At 43.8% G+C, this 27838-nt stretch overlaps 2 protein-coding genes across 6 annotated transcripts in view; both read right to left on the bottom strand.

Moving 5' to 3' along the window:
- Positions 1-250: 250 nt before the first annotated feature.
- On the bottom strand, positions 251-12578 carry LOC125299352 (C-C chemokine receptor type 6-like). Its single transcript, XM_048250595.1, has 2 exons — positions 12448-12578; positions 251-3070 (listed from the first exon to the last, which is right to left on the bottom strand). Exon 2 carries the CDS (start codon positions 3054-3056, stop codon positions 1890-1892), a length of 1167 nt encoding a protein of 388 aa, XP_048106552.1. The 5' UTR covers positions 3057-3070; positions 12448-12578; the 3' UTR covers positions 251-1889.
- Positions 12579-25859: 13281 nt separating this feature from the next.
- The window catches only part of cep43 (centrosomal protein 43), a 37212-nt gene continuing 35233 nt past the window's right edge, over positions 25860-27838 (bottom strand). For all 5 annotated transcript variants that reach the window (XM_048250483.1, XM_048250482.1, XM_048250484.1 and 2 more), the window contains 2 exons: positions 27606-27693; positions 25860-26083 (listed from right to left, as the gene is read on the bottom strand). In XM_048250483.1, the coding sequence (XP_048106440.1) occupies positions 26012-26083; positions 27606-27693 (160 nt within the window). In that variant the 3' untranslated portion in view covers positions 25860-26011. The remainder of the gene's footprint in view (positions 26084-27605; positions 27694-27838) is intronic.

The raw sequence follows: 27838 nt of genomic DNA, 5'->3' as shown, positions 1-27838 counted from the left end.
CTGGAGCAAAGCAGAACCCTGTAGCCCAACACAAAATCATAGCATAAAACAACCCTAAGGCTTGCAGAACACAACCCCTAAAACACGAATACAGTGGAATATTGGAAAATTACTAGCTCAAGAGCAATTACAACTTACAACAATTACAATTACAACACAACCCTGAAACATATTAGAACACCACAGGGCTAAAGCAGAACCCAACCCCTGAACCCCCCCCACACACACACACACACACACCGCAGGACCCTTAAGGAAAACACATTTTCATTTATTTGCACACATAGAGTCGACTTACATTTTTATAAGGTAATTTTGAGTATGTTTCACAGTAGGTGAGAGTAGGAAAAGTTCCAAATACCGTATCTAGTTTGAAACACATTTGAGGAAGATGAACTGGAAGAGTGACTACCACTGATAACACAGGAGGGGTATTCACGGGCCACTGCGGCACTACGGGGCACAGGAGGGGTATTCACGGGCACAGGAGTGGTATGCACGGGCCACTGCGGCACTACGGGGCACAGGAGGGGTATTCAAAGGGGCACTACGGGTTACAGGAGTGGTATTCAAAGGGGCACTACTGGTTACAGGGGTGGTATTCACAGGGCACTACTGGTTACAGGGGTGGTATTCACGGGCACAGGAGGGGTATTCACGGGGCACTACGGGTTACAGGAGTGGTATTCAAAGGGGCACTACGGGTTACAGGAGTGGTATTCAAAGGGGCACTACGTTGTTGTGTTAAAAAAGGAGTGGTATTCAAACAAGATGCGCATACACAACATTTACAAGCAAATGATCAAAAATACAGTTAATACACAACAAGAAAACATCTCTACAATCTGTGCGACATAGTAAAAAAACTTTCAGATTATTTCTCATTTTAATTAAATCCTCTAGAGGCTGCAAGAGACAGGGGATGAGGCTAGATAACGGTATTTCCAGTTGAACATGTTGTGGTAACAAAAACTAAAAAAGTGAAAGGGTTGCACTAGGATTAGACATTTAAGTTAGAAAGCGTCACTTTATGGGGTTCCCAAGCCAGACGTGCATATTTCACAGCATGAAAACAATTCAGTACCAGCATTAATTGCAGTTTTTTTTCCATCTCTAGTTGAACATTAACGTGATCATGAAAACTGGTGCTAGCCTAGCTGTTTCAACCAAAAATTAATATACTTAATTGACTGCTGCCATCTTTTAAAATGGTGTCCCACATATGCTCACTTCCTGACACATTCTCACAAACAAGCCAATTAGGTGCTTCATTACAGATGGTCGCAAATGATGTAGTCCGTTTGAATTGACTGATCCTCTCAGTGTGGAAGCTGCAAGCTCATGGTAACATCCACCAATCCACAGAGAATATACTCCTGTGTCTGTGGCACCTGATTGGCTGTTTCTGTGGGGCTGTGGCAGGTAGTGAGCACCTGTGGGACGCCATTTTTAAAGATGGGGGCGGCCATAGATAGATAGATTGATTCCGCATTGGGCTCCAACAACAATCAATGTAGGCCAAACATGTGTCTCTGATTTGAAATCAGACCGGTGTCTCTGATTGTAGGCAGTGTTGCCCATAGACAGTAAGGTGTTTGCCCCCAGCAATACGGCGGCCACGTTCACGATGCCACCTAAAAGAACTCGACGGACAATGCTAGCTTTCTATCTATGATGGCGGCCAACTGGCTGAAGCTAACCCTCTAAAGGCTGACCCCTGACCCCTGACCCCTTGGTTTTAATCACACAGTAAAGTGTGTTAGTCAGTCCCAGTCCATGGGAGGTCAGATTCCAATGCCCAGCTGGATCAAGCCACATAGTAAATATGGCATGTTTAGCATTTTATCTGAACTAAAGTAAAAAAGAAGTCCTGGGGGGATCCATTGGGATCACATGGTGAAGGACGTGGCGTGGTCCGTGTTGGATCCGTCAAGTGACTTGCGCATGGACAGACAAACCTCCGAGGTGATGCGGGAAGAGGGGCGTCGGGCACGCATGTAGTCTTTCCCCACGCACCACAGGTCCCGTAGAACCTTCTGGAAGTGGTTGCGGAAGCGCACGCCGACGAAGGCGTACAGGAAGGGGTTGAGGCAGCAGTGCAGGTAGGCTAGAGTCTCAGTGATGCTGAGTCCCACCATGAAGGAGATCTCGGCAGGGCACTCCCTCTCCTCACCCAGAGTGATGGTGTACGCCAGGCGGGTGAGGTTGTAGGGCAGGTGGCAGAGAACAAACACCAGCACCACCGTCAGCACCACCCGCACCGCCTTGTGCCTCTGGAAGTTGCGCGCCTTGAGCAGTGTGAGGATGATGCAGGTGTAGCAGAAGGTCATCACCATCAGGGGCAGCAGGAACCCGATCCCCATCTGCAGGCTTGGGATCAGGACCTTCATGAGGTCTGCCGTCTCAGTGCTGTTAAAGTAAAGCCTACACTCCACCAATTCTTCATCTGTGGAATTTTCAGGTGTTACACCAAGCATGACTGTTAAATCTCGGGGCTGATAGGTTGTTGAGTACAGGAACGTGGGCAGGGACAGCAGAAGTGCCATCACCCAGACAGTAAAGCAGATGGCGTGGCTGTAGACGAGGGTGCGGGAGCGGAGGTATCGGGAGCTGCTAGCGCGGACGATAGCGAGGTAGCGGTCGCCGCTGATGCAGGCTAGCAAAAGCACACCACTATACAGGTTGAGACTGTAGGCGCCACTCAGGACCTTGCAGGCCCCATCCCCCATCACCCAGCCATGCTGCTCGTTGTAGATGATGAATGGCAACACCACAACGAAGAAAACATCGGCCACCGCCACATTGAGGAGGTACACATCCGTCATGGACTTGGTCTTCTTGTAGAAGGCATACGTGACGATGACCAGTAGGTTGCCCAGCAACCCCAGCACAACGATGATGGAATGGACGTACAGACTGAGGTGATAGTACACATTGTCGAAGACCTGTGTGTAACACAGTCCATCATCTCCGTATCCATAATAGTCGTCATAATTCATTTCTGATAAGCTGTTGTCGGGATATTTCATGTTATAATCTTCAGTAGCATTGGCCATTTTCTGCAGTCACCCTACAAAGGAAATAAGATGTGACTTTGGCAATCAAGGACATATCTGCAAAATGGGTGCCCTTAAACATATTTAATTTTTTCCCAAACAAATCATATTTGGGATCATATTTTTATATTTTATATCTTATATATCAATCATTTTATATAAGGATAACTTTCATCATGTCAAAAAATACTACAATGTGAGCTGATGAGCTCATAACATGGCCTGAAATGCCCAACAGAGTTCAATTAGGACATTGTCTTAATTTGCAAATACCAAGACGTCATGAAAAGGATTTGGTTACTGTTATAACAGTAGTTGAGGTCACTATAAACCATTTTGGATTTAAAATGTGTCTACTACCTTTCAGGCTGAGAAATAAGGTCCTAAGAGATTTAGATAGATAGACAGATAGATACTTTATTGATACCCAGGGGAAATTCAAGGTCTCAGTAGCGTACAGACATCACACACACATTCACTAACAGCAGAAAAAAGTAATTAAAAGTATATAATATAAAAAACACAACTAAGCAACAAGGACGAGAACTAGACGAGGACTAGAATTTGATCTAGAACCATAAAAATATATACAGTAGTAGGAGTTTTTGTTAGAATAGTATATTTTTATTGAAATATGAGCAGTAGAGTTAGATGTCAGTGATAGGATGGAAACTGTCAATGTGTATATATGAACTGGAACTTCAGGTGAAAGGTGTTGCATATACTGAACAAACACCTTTGTTTTCCCTCCAATTTCTCATGAATGGAAACACACAGCACACACAGAAGATTGTACACAAGCAGTGTTAGTGAGCACGTCACCAAGATAATCCCTTAACCCGACACGTGTGACATATTGGTCGCCAAGGTCACCAGAGTACCAGGCCTGGAATTTCATAATTTTAGGGGCAAGGCCAGTTGGCCTTCGTTGGGCATATTTGGTGGGGGGCCCAAAGGCCACATGTGAGGGCCCCAAGGCCAAAGTTAGCAATAGCCTACAGTAGGCTACATAAAAATGATCAAAGTTGAATTTAGCCTATTAGTCTGAGCGAATTAGGGTTGAAAGTGGCAGTAAATAGTGCGAAAACATATTTAGTATTATTTGAACCGTTATTTTATGTAGATTAAGAATTTCAGGTGCCTCCAACACCAATCCTTACCAGAAAACAAATTACAGGGGTTTCCTTTGTACCAAAAAACAATGGATATTGGGCCAGCATTATATGTTAAAACATCATAATATTAGGCAATATTTACCCAGCTAGTTAAAGGATCTTTATCAAACTTGGTATACTTACTCATTATAAGGGCTTGATGAACTGATTAGGTGTCAAAGGTCAAGGTCACATGAGGTCAAACTTGAAATATAGTGTTGCTGTGATATCTCCCAATCAGACTGAATGATCTTCATGAAACCAATACAGTTAATACATCCTACATGCACTGATTAGGTACTAAAGGTCATGGGGTCTAAGGTAAAGGTCAAATTCTTGCAAAGTTATGTGAGCCTATAGCAGGCAAAACAAATTACATATTACGTTGAAGGAGAAATTTTGGATTACTAACATTTTTATGAAATAGAAGTGATTATTAATAATTTTGTTAGAAGTGAATACTAATCTGCATTTATAATTTTGAAATGATTAACATTTCATTTTCTTATATTCTTTGTATGCTTTCTATACATTCAATACTGTGCATCAACTTTGCTTTGTCTGTCATTTGCTCTCTCCATGTCATGATTTTCTAATAAAGGTCATGCGACCCCCTTTGTCACGAGTTAAGGGTATTCTGCCTTAGGCAGTAATATTAGGAATATCCCGACAGGAACTAGACTATGGCAAGAGAATGCTGAAGGATGTATATGTATTGTATTGACCAATTATCTACTTACTTGGAGTAGCCACATGACTTGCGTATGGTGCATGGATCACATGCTATGTCCAAGAAGTGTATATGTATTGTTGTATTTCTGCATGTATGAGGATTTTTGAAGACCATTGTACTCATGTGATTTGTATTACCAATGTAATTAACATGTATAAGATGGGGCTTCACCCTAGAGAACTTTGAGTAGTTACTGGAACATGCTGTTGCTAGTGACCTGCTCCCGGTATCGTGAATAAACCTGCAGTGGTTCCTCACACCTGAGTGTTGCCTGGATATTTTTGACCACAACGTCATTAGTGATTTGTGTCATTAGTGATTTGTGTCATTAGTGATTAGTAGTAAATAGTAAAAAGAATATAAAAAGACGAGTCATGCAGGTCACCAAGGCCACAGTGGGGACGGGGGAAGTAGTCATGCAGGTCACCAAGGCCACAGTGGGGACGGGGGAAGTAGTCATGCAGGTCACCAAGGCCACAGTGGGGACGGGGGAAGTAGTCATGCAGGTCACCATGGCCACAGTGGGGACGGGGGAAGTAGTCATGCAGGTCACCAAGGCCACAGTGGGGACGGGGGAAGTAGTCATGCAGGTCACCAAGGCCACAGTGGGGACGGGGGAAGTAGTCATGCAGGTCACCAAGGCCACAGTGGGGACGGGGGAAGTAGTCATGCAGGTCACCAAGGCCACAGTGGGGACGGGGGAAGTAGTCATGCAGGTCACCAAGGCCACAGTGGGGACGGGGGAAGTAGTCATGCAGGTCACCAAGGCCACAGTGGGGACGGGGGAAGTAGTCATGCAGGTCACCAAGGCCACAGTGGCCTGTGAACCTCCGCTTTTTTAAAGGGCATCATAAAGGGCAACGAAAGGGGCAACGAAAGGGGCAACGACGGCCGCCGTGAAATTCCAGCCCTGCTGAGTACTGTTGGTACGAAACCCCCTTGAAAAAACAACAGATAGAGCTGCCAGGCAGCTTCAGTGCTACACCCCAAGACAGCTTCAGTGCTACACCCCAATACAGCTTCAGTGCTACACCCCAATACAGCTTCAGTGCTACACCCCAAGACAGCTTCAGTGCTACACCCCAATACAGCTTCAGTGCTACACCCCAAGACAGCTTCAGTGCTACACCCCAAGACAGCACTGTAGCTGCCTGGCTGCTCTAGCTGCTGTTGGCTGCAGTATCCTATGACGAAAGTGTGGGCTCAGTTAACTGCATTGCCACTCTTGCAAAGAGAGGAAATTTGCACAGAACCAGGTCAAAACCCAGGTCAACACACACCTCATGGAGAACCGCAGAGATCAAATCCAGAACACAAGGGGCCAGAAGCTTTGAACATCTAGGACAACAAGGCCCCATTCTCCGCTTCTTTCTAGGTCAACATGAGGTTTGCCCTCCTTTCTGCAGACAACACACACACACACCACAGGCCTGACACTAGTCTGAGCTGACACACTCATCACAGGCCTAACACACTAGTCTGAGATGACACTCTCTTGAGAGGCGTTATATCTGTGGGCATCACTAGTTTCATATACGGTAAATAACTACCTACTGTATACTGCCAACATCAGAGGTGTGTGTCTATGTGCAACACATGTGCATGCCCTGTCGGTGTGTGTGTGTGTGTGTGTGTGTGTGTGTGTGTAGCACATTTTCTATAACTGTCTGTGCTTCTGCTTTGCAAACAATAGAACTGTTTATCAATTAGCGTCCCGCTGTGAATAGAGCAGTGTATTTAAATGTCATTTCACTTCCGCAGACACACACACACGTACTTCAGCACACGCACAGTAAGAGAGAAGATTATGGACCAGAGATGTAGGTAGCGGGACGCTACGGCAAGGCGGGAAATGTGCGAGACCTCTCCGGTGAAGTGAAGTTGATAAACCAGTGTTCAATTTTGATCTATCTATCTATCTATCTATCTATCTATCTATTATTAATTAACCAATCACATGCAGCCAGTGCTATGTTTTAACCAATCACATGCAGCCAGTGCTATGTTTTATTAATTAACCAATCGCATGCAGCCAGTGCTATGTTTTAACCAATCACATGCAGCCAGTGCTATGTTTTATTAATTAACCAATCGCATGCAGCCAGTGCTATGTTTTAACCAATCACATGCAGCCAGTGCTATGTTTTAACTAGGGCTGTCAAAATAACTGATTAATTTCGATTAATTAATTTGAGAAAAAATAACTGATTAAAAGAAATAACGCAGATTAATCGATTCCGTATGACCTTTGACCCCGAGCCGTTGTAGTCAGCATACCTGTCAACACTCCCGTTTTTCCTGGGTTCTCCCGTATTTCAAGGTCATCTCCCAGCACCCTCCCGTTTTGTTATTTCTCCCGGTAAACTCCCGTAATTTGCATGGTCATCAAACTTCATTTTAAAATCATTGATCCATTAATTTTTTCTATTAGTCTGACATCTCCCAAGTTGCCAGGTTGTGTATGAAATACACCCTACACAAACACGATCACTTAGTTTCAATTTCAACCGTTTTGTCATAGGCTAAAAACTGGCAACCCAAAACCCAAATAAGGAAGCGGGTGCCGACTGCGCAGCCTGAGTCTCGTCGTAAGCAAGCGGGCTAGTTGAATGGCCTACTCCAGAACTAGCTGTTGTGAAATTGTTGGGAATTTAATTGAATAACACATCACATAAACTGTTTGAGTGTTGTTGATACACTGAACTTGTGCCCTCGGAACCAAATCTGACAGCAAGCAGCTTTGGAGTTTTGGAAGTAGGCTGCAGGCAGGCAGCTGGATACATAACTGGCATGCGTAAGGTAATGGTAAGGTAAAAGCAACGACCGAAATGCAGTGTTGAAACACGTGTATGAACCCCCCCCCCCCCCCAAAAAAAGCTTTCCGTTTTTGGAAAGCTAAATGTTGACAGGTATGGTAGTCAGTAACCATTAGACTGTAAAAAGAAGGAGAGAGAAGAAAATGTGCTGCCTAGATCATTGATTGGAACATTTACTTTTAAAAAACGCCTGAAAAAAGTCCTCTGCAATGTCTGCAGCAAGGAATTTGCATATCACCGGAGTTCATCAACTCTAAAGTCGCACATCAATGCAAAGAAATAGTGTTGACATTGAAGGGAGTGTTAATTTATTTTCATTGTGTCCCCTAGGTTATATCTGTGGCCTGAAATACCTTGTATATGAAAAAAAACTTCTTCCCGAAGCACTTTTGAATTTATTTCCTCAGCATATTAGGTCATATCATTGATTATTATGGCCATTATTAAATAATAATAAAAGAGTTTTTGAACTTTAATGTCACTAATGCTGATTATTCAATTATTCATTTGAATTTTGAATTTAAATATTTAAAATACTTTCACAGCAAATATTATATATGCAATTAATTTAGATTCATTAATCACAGAGTATGTAATACATTTTTTTAATCGATTGACAGCCCTAGTTTTAACCAATCACATGCAGCCAGTGCTATGTTTTAACCAATCACATGCAGCGAAGCGGCGGTCATATAGGTTTAGTCAGATTTTTTTTTTTTTTTTTCTTTTTCGCATGTCCAAATTTCCGTCAAGGATTCCCGGGACACTGAAAGACCGGGGTAGACGAAACTTGGTGGGCATGTAACCCCACATGGATAGCATGGAACCATCGTTTTTTCCGTATGTTTGCCTCCAGGGGTCATGTTAACCCATTCCATGTGCACACATGTGCCTAAACAGATACACACGCACACACATACATTCACAGTAATCATACGTATGACACATACTCACACAGTAGACATATGCATGCATGCATGCACATGAACAAACACACATACGCAGGCAAACACACAAGCACGCACACACACACACACACACACACCCACACACATAAACATGAACGTGTACACGCACACATGCACACAATTCAAGAATTTCTAAGAATTATGAATAGGCAAGATGGGGGGTGGGGTTGTATAAAATGAAATCTATGAACTAATCATGTTTTGGTACTTGTTGTCTAGCAGATACCAATGAGAATTGAGTGTGCATAATGCAATTTAGTGAGACAGTTAGAATCATATAGGCCTTTCAGCGTGATTTATTTTTGTGGAAAAATGTGCTGGACTGGGCGGCGGTCATATTTTGTACCGCTCTGCATCTAGTACATCTAGTTTATTAACCAATCGCATGCCGCCAGTGCTGTTTTAACCAATCACATGCAGCCAGTGCTGTGTTTTAACCAATCACATGCAGCCAGTGATGTGTTTTAACCAATCACATGCAGCCAGTGCTATGTTTTAACCAATCACATGCAGCCAGTGATATGTTTTAACCAATCACATGCAGCCAGTGCTGTGTTTTAACCAATCACATGCAGCCAGTGCTATGTTTTAACCAATCACATGCAGCCAGTGCTATGTTTTAACCAATCACATGCAGCCAGTGCTATGTTTTAACCAATCACATGCAGCCAGTGCTATGTTTTAACCAATCACATGCAGCCAGTGCTATGTTTTAACCAATCACATGCAGCCAGTGCTATGTTTTAACCAATCACATGCAGCCAGTGCTATGTTTTAACCAATCACATGCAGCCAGTGCTGTGTTTTAACCAATCACATGCAGCCAGTGATATGTTTTCTTAATTAACTTGGGCCTGACTCTGCCCACTTTGTGCGTCTGACTTTGCTCTGGCCACAGTGCGCATGCACCGTCGGCAAAATGGGCTGCCAAACTCACCCTACATCTCCTATGAGGACCCCATGTGGCCTTGACCATTGACCACACAACCTAGAGCTAAAGCAGCCAGGCAGCTACAGCGCTACACTCTGGGGGCATGAACATGGGGGCTCAGGAACAGAGTGAAGCACTGTAGCTGCCTGGCTGCTTTAGCTCTAGGTTGTGTGGTCTGGCTGCAGGAACTCAAACTGTTATCGTTTTTTTTTCTGTCCCGACAGACCTTGAGGAATAGAGATCTATGTGAAAAATGTAAACTTTAATGGATATCATGCAAACACTGTATGACATGTAGGATGCCATATTAACCTGACCTCCAACAAAATGGAGTACCAAACCAGTCCATCTAGACCATGAGCACCCGACATAATCAGCATGTAGGCCTTCTAGACCATAATCAGCATGTAGGCCTTCTAGACCATAATCAGCATGTAGGCCTAGACCATGAGCACCCTACATAATCAGCATGTAGGCCTAGACCATGAGCACCCTACATAATCAGCATGTAGGCCTTCTAGACCATGAGCACCCTACATAATCAGCATGTAGGCCTTTGTAGTGATTAACTGTGCAGAGCCACAATGATTCCACTGACATCAATACTAGTCATTTCAGTCACATTCTGGAGGTGTAGTCATACATTCTGGTCTGGAGGTGTAGTCATTTCGGTCATGTCAATAGCATGGTGCAGCCATTAATACTTTTTCCAATATTCATCAATCAGAGCATATTGGTGAGTACAGCCATTCCAGTGACATCATTAATAATCACTGCAGTGACATCCAGTTATCATGACCGCCGCGCAGTGAAGCGCGGGTCATATAGGTTTAGTCAGATTTTTTTTTTTTCTTTTTCGCATGGCCAAATTTCCGTCAAGGATTCCCGGGACACTGAAAGACCGGGATACACGAAACTTGGAACCATCGTTTTTCGTTATGATCTGTAGCCCCCCCGCTGGACTGAACCCCCCGAAAGGAGGGTAGGGCAGACACAGTTTTCTGTGAATATCTCGAGAACCGTAGGGTGTAGGAAGACCACCTTTTTTTTGTATGTTGATCTTAAGGGGCCATGTCAACCCATTCCATAACCACTCATTTCATGTATAGCGCCACCTAGTTAAAAGCAAAAAATTAGGTGTTGTTATCACAATATCTCTGGCTGACATGGTCAAAACTGCACAAAATTGAAAGTGTAGGATCATTATGACACTCTCTGAATGCATGCCAAGTTTCGTGGACTTTCGTTCATGGGGGGCCATACAATAAATTAATTTATGTGTACATTTAGTGACCGTACACCAACAGAGTTTTCTGTGAATATCTTGAGAACCGTAGGGACCAATTTTTTGCGTATGTTTGCCTCCAGGGGTCATGTTAACCGATTCCATATGCGTGTGCATAAACAGATATTCACACACACATACATTCACAGTAATCATACGTATGACACATACACACACAGTAGATATATGTAAGCATGCATGCACATGCACACACACAGGCACACCCACAAGCACATGCACGCACGCACACACACACACACACATCAACACGTACACGCACAAATGCACACAATTCAACAATTTCTCAGAATTATGAACAGGCAAGATGGGGGTGGAGTTGTATAAAATGTATTTTACATGTGAAATCTATGAACTAATCATGTTTTGGTACTTGTTGTCTAGCAGATACCAGTGAGAATTGAGTGTGCATAATGCAATTCCGTGAGACAGTTAGAATCATATATGCCTTTCACCTTTTGTTTTTAGCCAGCAGCCAGACCAGCAGATACCCTGACTTTGTTCCTGCTTAGCTTCAGTAATTCAGCAAAGTAGGAACTGAACACAATTTGACAAGTGTGCCTTATTTTTGTGGAAAAAATGTGCCGGACTGCATAGTACTGCTGTTTTTACAGTAGTTATTAATACAATTCATTCATAGACAATAGAGCTTTTCATCAACGTCATACAGTCAACAGAGGAGTACATTTAATGCCATATATCACTTATCATATCACACACACACACACACACACACACACACACACACACACACACAGATACTGATAAGACAAATTTCCTTCAGGAAAATTCAGGCAATTATCTCATACACAATAATTCCAAACTATTTCAAACACACTCAGTCATCATTCACACGGATGTGGGGCAGGCTTGATGGGTTTCCTGATTACTGCCGGAGGTCAGACAAGACAGTAGTGTTGTAGCATTTAGATTTACAAAGAAAGTATTCAATAACAAACCACAGTGCCAGAGATAATATGGAAACTTTTTCATAAAGGAATTCTATTGATTTTTTTTTTTAATTTAAAGCTTTGAGTCAAAGATGGAAATATGTATGCTGTATGGCTCTACACAAACTACATACACCTCACACACACACACTACTCTTACATAAGTAAGGTATGAAACTCCCCAGCACATACAAAAGTAAACTTGAACAAACAACCCACATAAACTAGAAAACCAGAGGCAATGTCAATCAAGAGTAAAGAAACTGCAGCTTGGACATTAGAGTTGTAAGAGTACATTTATTAACCAGTCCAACTTGTGCTTGGACATTAAGAGTTGTAAGAGTGCTTTTATTAACCAGTCTAACTTGTGCTTCCTTTTAGCTCTGTGGCTCAACAACTTGCCTATCTGTCCTCTTCCAGAAACGTAACTATGTGAACCCTGCAATGTTCTGTGTTCTCATTAGTACCAGGGTTCTAAGTGATCTAAGAAGAGTTCTAAGAATGAATGACATTTATGAGAGGTTTTGTTGACTCACCTGTGCACACGCACAATCCAACAGAGACTACAGAGAGACCTGCACTGCCGGATGATCACAGAGGGACTAGTGCGCAGAGAGAGTGACTGACGTTTGAAGAGGAAACAGTGATGCAACAAACACACTCAAAAACACACAAACAAATTCTGTCTCTCTCTCACACACACACACACACACACACACACACACACACACACATTCATACCTGTGCCAAAGTGTTAGCCTTATATTGAGAACAGTTGAACATTTTGGTTGTAGAGATGCATAAGTTTAACTGAAAAAAAACCCAATCAAGAGCAGGAAAATGCCAAAGCAAAACCAAAAGCATATACTGTAAGTGAAGCAGACCAGCCAGAGCAGATGATCCATATGGAACTTCCTAAGCCAGCTGAAGGGAAAAAGTGCAAAAAAGACTCCAATAAGCTCCACTTGACCAAGTCCAGGAAGTGAGACAGGGACAAACAAGTCACCTTTGATTATGAATCATAAACATGTCAAGAGCTACTGAACAGGACACTAATTTCACAAAAGTCTAAGCATAAAGCGATCATGTGACAATGGTATGTAATGACAAGGAAGGAATGAGGAACACACAAGTGACGCACATACACAAGCATACACCAACACACGCAAACACACCCACACCCACACACCTCTCAAAGTGTAGGCCTTGAAAATAGAAGAAAACAAGAACAAAGAAAAAAGAGAACCACAAACCAGAGATGGGAAGATAGATATCGAGAAGCAGCTATATTTAACTAAGTTTATTCACCCAAGATCAAGCTAACACCAAGGCAGTGCAACGCAAGCACATTTCAAACACAGGGGTAATTCAATGTGCTTCACATAAACAAAACCAAAGAATAATAGTTAATAGATGCAAAAAAGAGCAATAATTAAACAATGTTTAAAAATTAAAGTACATAAAATAGAACAATAAAAAATACATAAAAGACACAAAGTTGAATAAATAAAAGACAGAGAGCATAACAACTTTCGAATGCTGGAATAGCCAACAAACAGAGCGTAGCGTTAGCTCAGCCAACAAACGGAGCGTAGCGTTAGCTCAGCCAACAAACAGAGCGTAGCGTTAGCTCAGCCAACAAACGGAGCGTAGCGTTAGCTCAGACAGCCATGGAGTCACGCCCAGCAATTTGGCTAACTGCCCAGCTGTTTAGAACCCGACTGATATATTTTGAACGACAGATACTGATTTTGGAATTTGAGGACTTCAAAAACCGATAAAAGATAAATCGGCTGATATTCATTTTTACCAAACACAATGTAAAATGTTTACTAACATTTAGTATACTGAAAAGTTCCAATCAAGGTGGGACATTGTGTTTAAATTAGGCCTAACTATCTGGTATGCTAATTATTTTATTGTTTAAGAGGCTTTCCTTATTTTGAATAATTGCATCAGGGCTTTGTTCTTATCTATGATAAACACCAATGCTATAATAACCTTCAAGGTATTTACTGTATGCTTTATAATGGCTTGTTACACACTCAACATTGTGATCCTTTGTGTGATTAGAAAGCAGGGTGACCACCAAGCAGACTCTAAAAAATAAGTTGTGTCTAAAAGTGAGGACAAATTGACCAAAATGAAGACATCCCCAATTTCTCTTTATAGGCTTAGTCCTACTGGTGGGGAAGGGGGGTGCTTATTGTAAAAACGTTAACATTAGCTTTTTACACACTGTTAGCGTACACACCGTTAGCACCATTAAACAGTGTGATCCTTTGTGTGATTGGAAAAGAAAAAATAGCATAATGTAAGATAACGTCCATGCCCTCATATGACTTGTGGCTTGAACATTGCAGTGTGCAAAGCCGTTCTTAGGACAGTGACCACCTCTCATCGTTTCTACTGCCCAAGTACTCAGCGCTCATCAAACGTGTGAAACCCACAGTGAGGAGAGTCAAAGTTTGGCCAGAGGTAGCAGACTCGGCACTCTAACTGGAGAGTGTTTGCATCTCAGGCGACCCATGACTCCCACACGGACATTGACTCATACGCCTCCTCTATTCTGGACATCAAAAAGGCCAAGCACAACCACAAGCTAAGAATCGAGGATCATTTCTAGAATAAGTCTGACTCCTGACACATTTGGCAAGATGTCCAGGCCATCAAAGACTACAAACCTACTAACACCACCCCCCCTACCACCGACGCCTCCTTGCCTGATGAGCTGAGCCACTTCTATGGCCACGCTTTAACAGGGACAACAAGGAAGTGGCCATCAAGATTGTGGTCTTTGCACAGCACCAGCCCCTCCCACTCTCCACCACTGACGTATGTGCGGCACTGAGCAGGACTAATGCACGTGAGGCTTCTGGTCCTTATGGCATCCTCGGACGCGTCCTCATGGCCTGTGCTGTGCAGCTGGCTGAGGTTTGGACTGGACATATTCAACTTGTTCCTAGCCCAAACAGCTGTCCTTTAAAACCATCTCCATCGTGCCGCAACTATCCCACGGTGAAGACTAGACATATTTTACCAATTTAGGTCCACAGACAAACATAACATTCAAGTAAACAAAAAAGTAAGTAAATAAGTAAATAAGAGGGCACATATAATAATGAAAAAATAAGAGCAGCAAAATTTGGTTGAAATTGTGCATAGACAGTCAATAAAATACTAGTGCAAAGTCAGGCCAATAAAAGGCTTGGGTAGTTCTGTTTGACCTAAGTAAGAAAGAAAGTGGCATAGTGGTGCAAGTTATGTAAGAGCAGCAGAAGTGTTGTGTTTTCAGGACAACAACACCAAGTTGTAAAGTGTACAAGTGTGCAAGTGTGCAAGTGGAGTAGTGCAGGCGGCCATTGTGGGTCCAATGTCCAGGATGTTATGTAGCTGAGGGTGGAGGGGGGAGAGGAGGGAGAGAGTTCAGCATCCTTACAGCTTGGTGTATGAAGCTGTTGGTGAGTCTGGTAGTCGGAGGCGCGAGGCTTCTGTACCTCTTCCCAGAGGGCAGTAGATCAAACAGATTGTGAGCGGGGTGACTTGCATCACTCACAATTTTGGTCGCCTTACTTGGGTGAGGTGGGTGGTGTAAATGTCCTTCAGGGAGGGGAGTGAAGCACCAATAATCCTTCCAGCTGTGTTCACTATGTGCTGCAGGGCTTTCCTGTTGTATTCAGTGCAGCTTCCGCCCCACACAGCGATACAGCTGGAGAGGATGCTCTCAATGGTGCCTCGGGTAGAATGTGGTCATGATGGCTGGTGGAGCACTTGCTCGCCTGAGTTTCGCGAGGAAGTACAGGCGCTGAGCTCTCTTCGCCAGTGATGCAGTGTTGGTGGTCCAGGAGAGGTCTTCACTGATGTGCACCCCAGGAATTTGGTGCTGCTCGCTCTCTCCACCACAGCACCGTCGATGGTCAGTGGCAGGTGTTGGGTGTGACCTCTCCGGAAGTCAACAACAATCTCTTTGGTCTTGCTGGACGCTCAGCAGGAGGTTGTTGTCCCTGCACCACGTGGTCAGATGGTCGACCTCCAACCTGTATTGAGTCTCGTAAGCCCTTAGTGATGAGACCCAACAGAGTTGTGTCGCCAGCAAATTTCACTATGTGATTGTTGCTGTAGGTTGCAGTGCAGTCATCGTCAGCAGGGTGAAGAGCAGCGGACTGAGCACGCAGCCTTGGGGGCCCCTGTGCTCAGTGTGATGCTGCTTGAGGTATTGTTGCCAACACGTACTACTTGGGGCCTCTGACAGAGGAAGTCCAGTAGCCAGTTGCAGAGGTAGGTACTGAGTCCCAGTTTGTCAAGTTTGCAGATGAGTTGTTGTGGTATTATGGTGTTGAATGCAGAACTGAAGTCTATAAACAGCAATCTCACATATGAGTCTCTTTTTTCCAGGTGGGTGAGGGCTGGGTGGAGGGCAGAGCAGATTGCATCCTCTGTAGACCGCTTGGCTCGGTATGCAAACTGGAAGGGTCCAGGGTGGGGGAGAATGGCTTTGATATGTGACATGACAAGCCGCTCAAAGCACTTCATGATGATGGGTGTCAGTGCCACAGGGCGGTAGTCATTGAAGCAGGATGGAGCAGTTTTCTTGGCACAGGTATGATGGTGGCAGCTTTGAAACATGATGGGGCGATGGCTTGCTTCAGGGAAGTGTTAAAGATGTCTGTGAAGACATCCTTAAGCTCCCCCGCGCAGTCCTTCAGCGCATCGACCTGGGATGTTGTCTGGACCTGTTGCCTTACGGGTGTTGATAGCAGCAAGTATCCTCTTCACGCTGTCGGCAGAGAGGCACAGGGGCTGCTCATGTAGAGGGGGATGGGTCTTCTGTGGGCAGGTGCTGTTTTGTGCTTCAAAGCGAGCAAAGAAGCGGTTCAGGTTGTTGAGCAGAGGGATGTTGCTCTCACAGCTCTGTGGCGCGGGCTTGTAGTCCGTGAGGGCCTGAATGCCCTGCTGTCTTTGAAGTGGGTGGTTATCTTGTGAGTGTATTCCTTTTTTGCTTCCTTGATGCCACGGGTCAGGTTGGCTCTCACTGTTTTCATGCCAGCTTCATCCCCAGCTCTGTAGGCTTTGTCTCTGGCCCTCAGCAGCCTGAGGACATCCCCTGTCAGCCATGGCTTCCAGTTAGCCCGAGTGATGATGTCTTTTGTGTGGGTCACATCATCGATGCACTTGGTGATGTAAGAGGTTACAGTGTCTGTATACTCCTCTATGTCTGTCCGGTTGTTGTAAGTGGCTGCCTGCTTAAACATTTCCCAGTCTGTTGTGTCAAAGCAGTCTTGAAGAGCATCGGAGGCTCCCTCAGGCCACACTTTTACCTGCTTACGAACCGGTTTGTTCGCTTTTACCCTTTGTCTGTATGCGGGCATTAGCATAACAGTGATATGGTCTGAAAGTCCAATGTGGGGGAGGGGGGTGGCTTTGTATGCCCCTTTGTGTGTAGTGTAGACCAGGTCCAGGATGTTATCTCCTCTTGTTGGAAAATCAACATGCTGGTGTAGCTTTGGAAGTACAGTTTTGAGATCAGCATGGTTAAAATCTCCAGTGAAGATGGTGAAACCGTCTGGGTGTGCCGTCTGTTGTTCACTGACAGCCTGGTACAGTTCACTAAGAGCCGCGTTCTTATCGCTGTTGTTGTTGGTAGGCGGGATGTATACTGCGACTAGCAGAATCGCAGTAATTTCCCTTGGCAGGTAAAAAGGACGGCACTTTATGATCATAAACTCTGCCAGTGGTGAGCAGTGTTTGCATACTACTACAGTGTCCCGGCACCATTCGTCACGGATGTAAACACAGATTCCTCCTCCTCGTGATTTACCTCCCTTTACAATGGCCCTGTCTGCTCGATAGCATGCTAGCTGCTCCAGTTGTACAGCAGAGTCCGGAATGTTGTCATTTAACCAAGTCTCAGTGAAGACGAGCACACAGCAGTTACTTACTGTCCGGTTCGTTGATCTCAGCAGTCGATGTGATCCATTTTGTTGTCCAGTGATCGTACATTTGCCAGGAGAATGGACGGTATGGCTGGGCGAGAAGGCTGGCCGCTAGCCTGGCCCGGACGCCTCGCTTGCCCCTCTTCTGCTTCCTCGCGACACCGCTTCCGACGCTTTCTTTCCGGGAGGAGTAGCAGGCGAAGTCCGTGTTGTTGCAGGCGGAGGAGTCCGAGTTCCTTTAGCGTCTCTGTTGCAAAGTCCAGAACGCTGCAAAACTTGCTTTTGCAGATGTCAATTAAAAACTGCCTGCTGTACTTGTAGTGCGACGTAGTAAGACGAGACGAACACGTAAAACTTTCGGACAAACACTTTTTAAACGAAGTGCTCAAGGGCACTTCAGCCGTGCTTCTGGTCGGGGGTCGAACCGGCAACCCTCCGGTTACAAGTTTGAAGCGCTAACCAGTAGGCCACGGCTGCCCCAAGAACAGAAGGACAGAAATCATTAAGGCTTGCTGCGGCACGATGGAGATGGTTTTAAAGGACAGCTGTTTGGGCTAGGAACAAGTTGAATATGTCCAGTCCAAACCTCAGCCAGCTGCACAGCACAGGCCATGAGGACGCGTCCGAGGATGCCATAAGGACCAGAAGCCTCACGTGCATTAGTCCTGCTCAGTGCCGCACATACGTCAGTGGTGGAGAGTGGGAGGGGCTGGTGCTGTGCAAAGACCACAATCTTGATGGCCACTTCCTTGTTGTCCCTGTTAAAGCGCGCCATAGAAGTGGCTCAGCTCATCAGGCAAGGGAGGCCGGTGGTAGGGGGTGGTGTTAGTAGGTTTGTAGTCTTTGATGGCCTGGACATCTTGCCAAATGTGTCAGGAGTCAGACTTATTCTAGAAATGATCCTCGATTCTTAGCTTGTGGTTGTGCTTGGCCTTTTTGATGTCCAGAATAGAGGAGGCGTATGAGTCAATGTCCGTGTGGGAGTCATGGGTCGCCTGAGATGCAAACACTCTCCAGTTAGAGTGCCGAGTCTGCTACCTCTGGCCAAACTTTGACTCTCCTCACTGTGGGTTTCAGAAACGTAATTTCGATCTCTTTGTATGTCTGGAACATGTGAAGAAATTGACAATAAAGCTGACTTTGACTTTGACTTTGACTTTGAGCAAGGCACCTAACCCCTTACTGCTCCCCGAGCGCCGCTGTTGTTGCAGGCAGCTCACTGCACCGGGATTAGTGTGTGCTTCACCTCACTGTGTGTTCACTGTGTGCTGAGTGTGTTTCACTAATTCACGGACTGGGATAAATGCAGAGACCAAATTTCCCTCACAGGATCAAAAGAGTATATATACTTATACTTACTTATTATATTGTCCAGTTGCACTCACCACCATCATCAATGAAGTGCTTCAAGAGGCTGTTCCTGCTTAAATACTCCCTGGACCCCTTCCAAATTGCCTACCGTCAGAACAGGAGTACAGAGGATGCCATCTCAACTATATTTCACTCCCCCTTGACAATAGCAACACTTATGTGAGAATGCTGTTCATTGACTTCAGTTCAGCATTCAACACCATCATCCTCTTCAAACTGATCACCAAACTCCGTGAACTGGGCATTAATATCTCCTTCTGTAATTGGATTCTGGACTTCCTAACCAATAGACCACAGTCTGTTAGTTTAGATAATCACACATCCTCAACCTTCACCCTGAACTCCGGCATACCACAGGTATGTGTGCTGAGCCCTCTCCTTTTCCCCTCTCTTCACCTAAGACTGCACACCTGTACATGGCTCTAACACCATTGTCAAGTTTGCAGAAGACATAACGGTGACTGTCCTCATTAGCAACAATGATGAGACGGCCTACAGGGAGGAGGTCCAGCACCTAACATCGTGGTGCACTGATAACAATCTGGCTCTCAACACCAAGAAGACCAAAGAGCTCATTGTGGACTACAGGAAGTCTAAAGCTGCCACACACAGGATACCCCCCCATCCTTGTCAACCGTGGACTGTGGAAGTGGAGCGTTTCACCAGCTTCAAGTTTCTGGGTTACCACATCTCTAAGGACCTCTCTAGGACCCTTAACACCTTTACCCTAATTAAGAAAGCTCACCAGCATCTCTTCTTCCTGAGGAGACAAAAGAAGGTCCACCTGTCTCCTCACATCCTGGTGAACGTCTACCGCTGCACCCTTACCAACTGTGTCACAGTATGGCTTGGCAATTACAACACACCCCCATCCTCATCAACAGGACTGAAGTGGAGTGTGTCACCAGCTTCATGTTTCTGGGTGTCCACATGTCTGAGGACCTCTCTTGGACCCTCAACACCTCTACCCTGATCAAGAAGGCTCACCAGCGATTGGTCTTCCGGTAGTGGCCATGATGAGAACACACGTGTAAGGTTACTCTCTGTTTCAATCTTTTTGCAAAAGTACCCCCGCTGCCTAAATTCATTTAATTTTGTATAGAAGGTGTATGCAGTGGAAGGGGGGAAATCACTGAGAAGCCAGAATTCAAAAACGGGAACTAAGGAGCGAATAATGTCGAAATCATTGTCTCCCCAAAATGAAGAGAAAGTCCCCGACAAAGAAGCTGCCTCTGAATCCGCGGGTCAACTGCTTCGACAAATGACTTCCATTACAGAAGATCTCAAGGACTTTAAAAAAGACATACAGTCAGCGATTTCGGAGCTGAAGGGAGAATTGAAAGTAGATCTTCGGGAAGAGCTATCAACTTTTAAACAGGATCTTAATCTGACGCTAACAGAGCTAGGCACGTCCCTTCAGAACCAAGGCCAAGCTATCTCTGAAATTCAAGAACGTGTCTCTGAACTGGAGGAGAATAGCGTCATCACCAAAGAGTCCCTAGTGTTCCTTTTAAACGAGAGACGACGACTGCAGGAGAAGGTGACGGATCTAGAGAGCAGGTCCAGGCGATGTAATATTCGGATCTACGGTGTGCCCGAAGACACCGAAGGTGACTCCATGACCAAGTTCCTAGACCAGCTTCTGACTGATGAGCTCTCACTACCAGAAGGAATGGCTCTACAAATTCAACGGGCACATAGGGCTTCAACGCAGAAACAGGAGTCTGAGTCTCCCCCTCGATCTATTGTGGTTTGCTTTCAACAATTTAAGGTTAAAGACATGGTCCTAACAATGGCTTGGAAGAAAAAGATCTTTATAGGAGATCACTTAATCTCTTTCGACCATGATTATGCATCTGAAGTTGTTGAGAAACGCAGGGCTTATGCTGTGGTCAAAAAAGCTTTGAAGGAGAAAGGCATTCGCTTTCAAACACCATACACGAAACTTCGAGTTCATTGGGCAAACGGTACGGAGACATACAAAGACGCACAGGAGGCGATAGCGGAGCTGAGGGCGAGAGGCATTGACGTGACCAAGCAAAGAGAAGATCCCGGATTCAGCTTGGAGAAAAAGATAAAGAACACTTTCCAATGGCAACGAGAAAACACCAGAGGGAAAGGTGATCTAGAGGCGAGAACGAGAAAGAAACGGCAGGATTTTCGGAGAACGTCTCAACAGATTTCATCAGTTTCATCAGGACTGAAAGTGAGGAGTGAGAGAGACGTTCGTCTGTGAACCTGTTTTTTTTCTTTTTTTTCCCCATGAGGATTATGCTTCAAAGGCGGTAGGTGTCAATTACATCATACAGAATGAACAGAGAAAACTTTCAGACTATGTTGGACTTATCTAGAGGTTATGGATTGCCCTTAGTCTCTCCACCACTAGGGAGGGCCCCATCCACTCTGTGGGGATCTTTTTTCCCTCCACTCCTATCCAACAGGGAACCTGGGGTTATGGTCCCCCGCTTTTTTGGAAGTTACTGTAATTTTGTTGTTGTTCATTGTTTTTTTTGTTTTTGCTGTTATATTAGTTTAAAGTTGATGGGGGAGATAAATATGTTAGAATGTGAAGAAAATACTCCGCGGAGGAGAGGTATCTGTGTGTCTTGTAGGCAATATAGGTCAGACATGGGATCAGTACCCTACTATGGTCAATGTAATTTCCTTTAATGTCAATGGGCTTCTCAGCCCTGATAAACGTAACAAAATTCTCTCAAAACTCAAGAAAGAGAGCATTGATAAAGCTTTCCTGCAAGAAACCCATATGATTGAAATTGAACATCAAAAGCTTAAAAGGTTTCAAACATGTATTCTCATCCTCTAATGGATCGAAGCATAATAGGGGGGTGGCCATTTTGATCTCTAGAAGGGTGACATACGAACTCTTATCTACAATTAAAGACAGGGAAGGCAGATTTATACTGCTTAAGGGAAAGGTTAATGGGAACTACTTTACTCTATATAATGTATACATTCCCCCAGGCTCAAATTCAGATTTTCACCAAAAAATATTAGATAGGGCAGTGACTGAGTCACAGGAAATCTTAAAATGTGGGGGTGATTTCAACATTACTTTGAACCCGACTCTTGATTCCTCTAACACCCGAACTTCTCAGCCCAAGAAGTTAACCAAAAAGATTACTAGTATCATTTCAGAGGTGGGCTTGGTGGATGTACAGAGGTTTTACAATCCTTCAGTCAGGGACTTCACCCATTTTTCATCTCCCCATTCTTCCTATTCTAGAATCGACTATTTTCTTATATTTGGGAGGGATGTTGGTAGAGTGCAAAGTTGTCGTATCGGAACTATTGATCTTTCAGATCATTGCCCAGTGTACATGACTCTTACTGATGAGCGCAGGATGAAACCAGGTCACTGGAGACTTAACTCCTCTATACTGAACAAGGACAGGATAGAACAATTTGGCATGGTTAAGCTACAAGTAGGCCTAGGTCAATGTATAACATTAGCTTGGGATGTTTTTACAGTAAGCATTGGTAGTTGTGAAAGCAGCTGCATCCCTTCTAAATATCAAAATATGGAAATGCTAACATATCTTTTCTTTCTCCCTCAAGGTGCTTTGCTTACATTTCTCAGCCCTCAGGCTCTTCCTAAGGATACCTCCACTGATGAAGGTGGAGTGAATTTCTCTCACTGAGCTGAGCTGTTAATGACCCTTTCCAATATGCTAACAGTGAAATGGTCAGACGTACTTCACAGGTAATTTGCCATTCGCTTTGGACAAAGGCGTCTGCTAAATCCATAACCATAACCATAATTTCAGATTTTCTTTCAATTATTTTCCCAGGTACACCATCAACTTCATCTTCCATTCATGAGGAAGAAGCTGACATTGGATTTTATGGTACGGTGGTGTTTTTGCAAATGTTCAAAACTAATGCACAGTATATATATGCAACAGCAGTAATTTGCACTATCAACATTTTTTATTTATATAAAGTGTGGGTGAACTTAAATTGTATGGCTATGCTGTGGTTCCTGTAGGCTTTGCATGCAGGGACCCCAGTAATCCCTGGATATCTTGCTCCCTGGGGATATGGGATAAAATAGCTAAGCGACACCACCTGAGAGACAGGATGGGTATCTTCAAACGGTTTGCCTACGACGCTGATTTTATACCCATGACAAACAATTCCTTGTGTGGAACAACAAAGGTCTTACGGCATGCAGCTCTTTAATAAAACAAGATTTAGTGCTGAGTTTTCAGGAGCTGAAGGACCAATTTGGTTTAGAGAATCAGGACCATTTTAGATATCTGCAAATCAGAGACTTTATTAATAAATATTTTATAAGGAAAGAGAAAGAACCTTGTAGAAACATTATTATCTATATCTTTCTGAAAGCCTGTGAAGATGTAGCTTACAGGAAAATAATTTCTAGACTATATATTGCTCTTCAGTCCTTGGCAGGAGACAATACCATATCAATCAAATCCAGGTGGGAAAAGGAGAGTAGCTTGTCATTATCACAGAAGGAGTGGGAAAGGATCTGTGCACATCAATGGAGGATGACAAGTTCACCCTCCTGGAGATTCTTTAGTTGGAAAAACATTATTAGATTCTTTTATACTCCAGCCCAAAAGGCAAAATATTCTACTCTAACTGCTGGAGATGTTGTGGATGCATTATGGCAGATCACTTTCACATTTTTTGGAATTGTGCCTTTGTTGGTCCTTTTTGGTTAAGTGTCCATAACCATTTAGAACTAGCTTTCAGCATAAGAATTAACTATGATTTCAAAACATTGTATCTCTGTGACATTGAGGAACTTCAATGTGGAAAACTAGTCATATCTGTTGAGTCCTATTAGTGGCGGCCAAAAAGGCCTTGACAAGAAAATGGCTTCAGAAGGCCCCTCCTACTGTGGATGATTGGATTGATGTTGTATATAATATCTATAATATGGAATTACTTTCACATTGAGAAATCAATATGACACATTTTATGAAAATTGGTTAAGTTGGGTTTATTATGTGTTAGCAAGTGTTTTTTTGTCTTATTTTGGTTGTGTTTTGTTTTTGTACTTCTGTTCTATCCCATGAGGGAGAGTTGTAAACTGAAAAAGCTTAATAAACACTAAATTACAAAAAAAAAAGGCTCACCAGCATCTCACAGTGCAGTTCAACAGATGCACCATCCTCACCAACTGTGTCACAGTAGTAGGTTATGGCAATTGCTCTACCTCTGACTCAAAAGGACTGCAGAGGGTGGTCAAAACTGCTCACCACAACACCGCTTCCTCACTCCCCTCCATCGAGGCCATCCTGAGTAAGCGATGCTTGCATAAGGCGTGCAGCATCGGTTTCTCACCCAGCCACAGACTGTTCACCCAACTCCCCTCCGGGAGGCTTTACAGGCTATTTTCCACACTCGGACCAGCAGGTTCAGAGGAAGCTTCTTCCCTGCGACTGTCACCCTACTGTTACTGCACCCTAACTCTAGCTCTGCACCTCAGTGACATAACCAACTACCCTCCCCCCAAGCCTTGCTGACGGTGATGAACCAGGGAACAGCAAGGAGCTGGCCATCAAGGCTGTGAGCACCAGCCCCTTACACTCCCCCCAGACAATTGCACTATCCTATCCCACCCATAGTATTCTATTTATATTTATAAAATGTGCATACTGTAACTACACTTATACATTTTACTGTTCTACTGCTCTTTGTAGTGTTCATAGTGCACACACACTTTTTTTTACTACTCTTACAATGTTACTGTTACTACACTGCACATCTTCCAGTATTGTTCAAACTGCATATCCATATTTATTCTGCTCTTATAATGTTACTGTTAATACATTGCCCATATCCTCACTGTAAACCATGGCACTTGTTTAGCTGTATACTACTGTCTACACTGCACTGTGTCATATACTGTTTACACTGCACTACCTGTCTATACTGTTCACTTTGCACTTTTCGGATTTTTTTTTTTGCACTTCTGGTTAGACGCTAACTGCATTTCGTTGTTTCTGTACTTGGACAATGACAATGTAGTGGAGTAGTTGTAGTTGATTATGTACAGTAAGATAGTCTATACTCACATGACTTAAGTTTTCATTTTGCTTGTCAAAAATGCAAACACACCTAGGTTCAGACAGAGGGCTTGAAATCCAGACAAACGGTCACCCTAGACAAACAATGGCATTTAGCTAACGCAACTACCTTAGCTACTCACAATATCAGAAAATATGTGGAATAATAAATACAAATACAGTAGCTAATATCGGCACACCGATTTATTGGTCGGGCTTTACAGCTAATCACTTGCTTTTATATTTTTGGAGATCATTCATGGGGCTTTATTTAAGCTGCCTTAGCCTGCCTACTCTTGCCACTTTCTCTGCAAGCCTTTTTGCAACCCACCTCCACCCCATCTCTGCCTCATACATCTGACTTATCATGTCTAGTTGTTGTCATTGATGCCTGGTCTGTTCTGTACCCCGAGTGTGAGTGTGTGTGTGTGTGTGTGTTTGCACAAGGAAGGGCAAGGGGCTCCCAGAACAGAGCATACCGTCAAATGAAACATTATCTTGACAACATGGCACATTACAGAGGGGGCATCACCACCATCATAACATCCAAAGACAACATGGCACATTACAGAGACTCAAGAGTCATAATGATATAAGATTTTCATTTATTTGAAAAGGGCATATTATTTACTTTAACATCATAGAGGCTTTGAAAAGAGTTGCAGAACATGACACACACAACAACAACAGTGGCACTCAGAGGTAAGGGGCCAGGGGTTAAAGGTTAAAGGTTAAGGGAATCAGGAGACCTCTTCTAGATAATCTGCTCCTTCGCTCAGTTGGGATACGCTGACGTCCAATGTGCTGTCCACCTAGAGAGAGAGAGGGACAGTGGTTTAATCTTCAACCAATCGAATAAACTATGGCATCAAGGCCCCATAGAGACACATTATGCATGACAAACGTACAGAATACAGATATCCTATTAGACTCACATGAATTACTGTGGGTGAGATTTCCAGATGATATAGTGGATTACATTTATTCGTTTAGCAGACACTTTCTATCCAAACATATGTCAATTATATGGAATTACATTGGGATTACATTGAAGCAATTTGCTTGCTCAAGGGGACAGTGGTGGAGGTCGGGATTTGAACCCGTAACTTTTCAGGCTACTGCATGCTAGCCCTGTTCCTTAACCACTACACTACCCCACCCCTGTTGCAGGTGGGTGAGGTCAAGATTGCTAGAGAGCAACATTCTGAGTTGTAAATATCCATGTGCAGAATTGCACAGCTTGTGATAGACTAGGCTTAGTATTAGGAGCTTGTGATGGGCTAGGCTTAGTATTAGCTTGTGATAGGCTAGGCTTAGTATTAGGAGCGTGTAATGGGCTAGGCTTAGTATTAGGAGCTTGTGATGGGCTAGGCTTAGTATTAGGAGCGTGTAATGGGCTAGGCTTAGTATTAGCTTGTGATAGACTAGGCTTAGTATTTGTAATGGGCTAGGCTTAGTATTAGGCTTAATTGTGCGATTTTTACCCTCTCTTCTCTCTGTTTCAAATGCACATGCAGGAAAAGAAAGGGCCAGCAAGAAAACCCCATCGTCCTGTACTAGGCACTCAATTTTGAAAGTTTTTTGGTTTGTTTGTAAAACATAACAATGAAAGATACCATGAGGAATCAACACACTCACAGACACATTGATGTGTGTGTGTATTTGTCTATTCACACTAGTGAGGAACCAACACACTCACTCAGACACGTTGATGTGAAGAAGAAGAAGAAGAAGAAGAAGACTAGGAGGAGATATCTGCTCTTTGTCCGTTATGTTTTGTCTCATTTTGTGGCTCTTATACACAAACTGTGCTGCAAGCTGTAGGGATTGTTCTTCCTCACCTAGGAGGGTTGACACATTGATGTGTGTGTATTTGTCTATTACACTAGTGAGGAACCAGTACACTCACAGACACATTGATGTGTGTGTATTTGTCTATTACACTAGTGAGGAACTTGTACACTCACAGACACATTGATGTGTGTGTGTATTTGTCTATTACACTAGTGAGGAACTTGTACACTCACAGACACATTGATGTGTATGTGTGTGTGTGTGTGTGTGTGTGTATTTGTCTATTCACACTAGGGTTGCACAGTTATTGTAATTATCTAATCGCAAAGGCTACAAATAATCCTGCAAGGTTGATCTTGTCACATTTACGTGTGTGATAGCACACACAAACCTTTGCACTCAGCACTGTACATAACCAATCCCACTAACACATATTGATACTCATACTTTAACAAACACACACACGCCAATGCACAAACACACACACATATATAGTCACAGATAAAATACAGATACACAAGCGCACACACACACACTTACCTTCTCACTAAAGTCTGGCCCCTCGAGAGAACCTTCCTCAATCTCCTCTCCAATGCTGATCTCACTGCGAGAGTTCTCTGAGCGATGGCTGCAAGGAAAACACCAGATTACACCAGATTGCACCAGATTGCACCATTTAGAAACATCACCAGATTAGAACCATTTAGAAACATCACCAGATTAGAACCATTTAGAAACATCACCAGATTAGGACCATTTAGAAACATCACCAG

Source organism: Alosa alosa, chromosome 8, assembly GCF_017589495.1.
Source record: "Alosa alosa isolate M-15738 ecotype Scorff River chromosome 8, AALO_Geno_1.1, whole genome shotgun sequence".
NCBI classification, from domain to species: domain Eukaryota; kingdom Metazoa; phylum Chordata; class Actinopteri; order Clupeiformes; family Clupeidae; genus Alosa; species Alosa alosa.
This window is presented reverse-complemented; position numbering and strand designations above follow the sequence as displayed.

Coding starts and splice junctions, on each gene's coding strand:
- LOC125299352 (XM_048250595.1), bottom strand. CDS start 3,056: ATGGCCAATGCTACTGAAGATTATAACATGAAATATCCCGACAACAGC.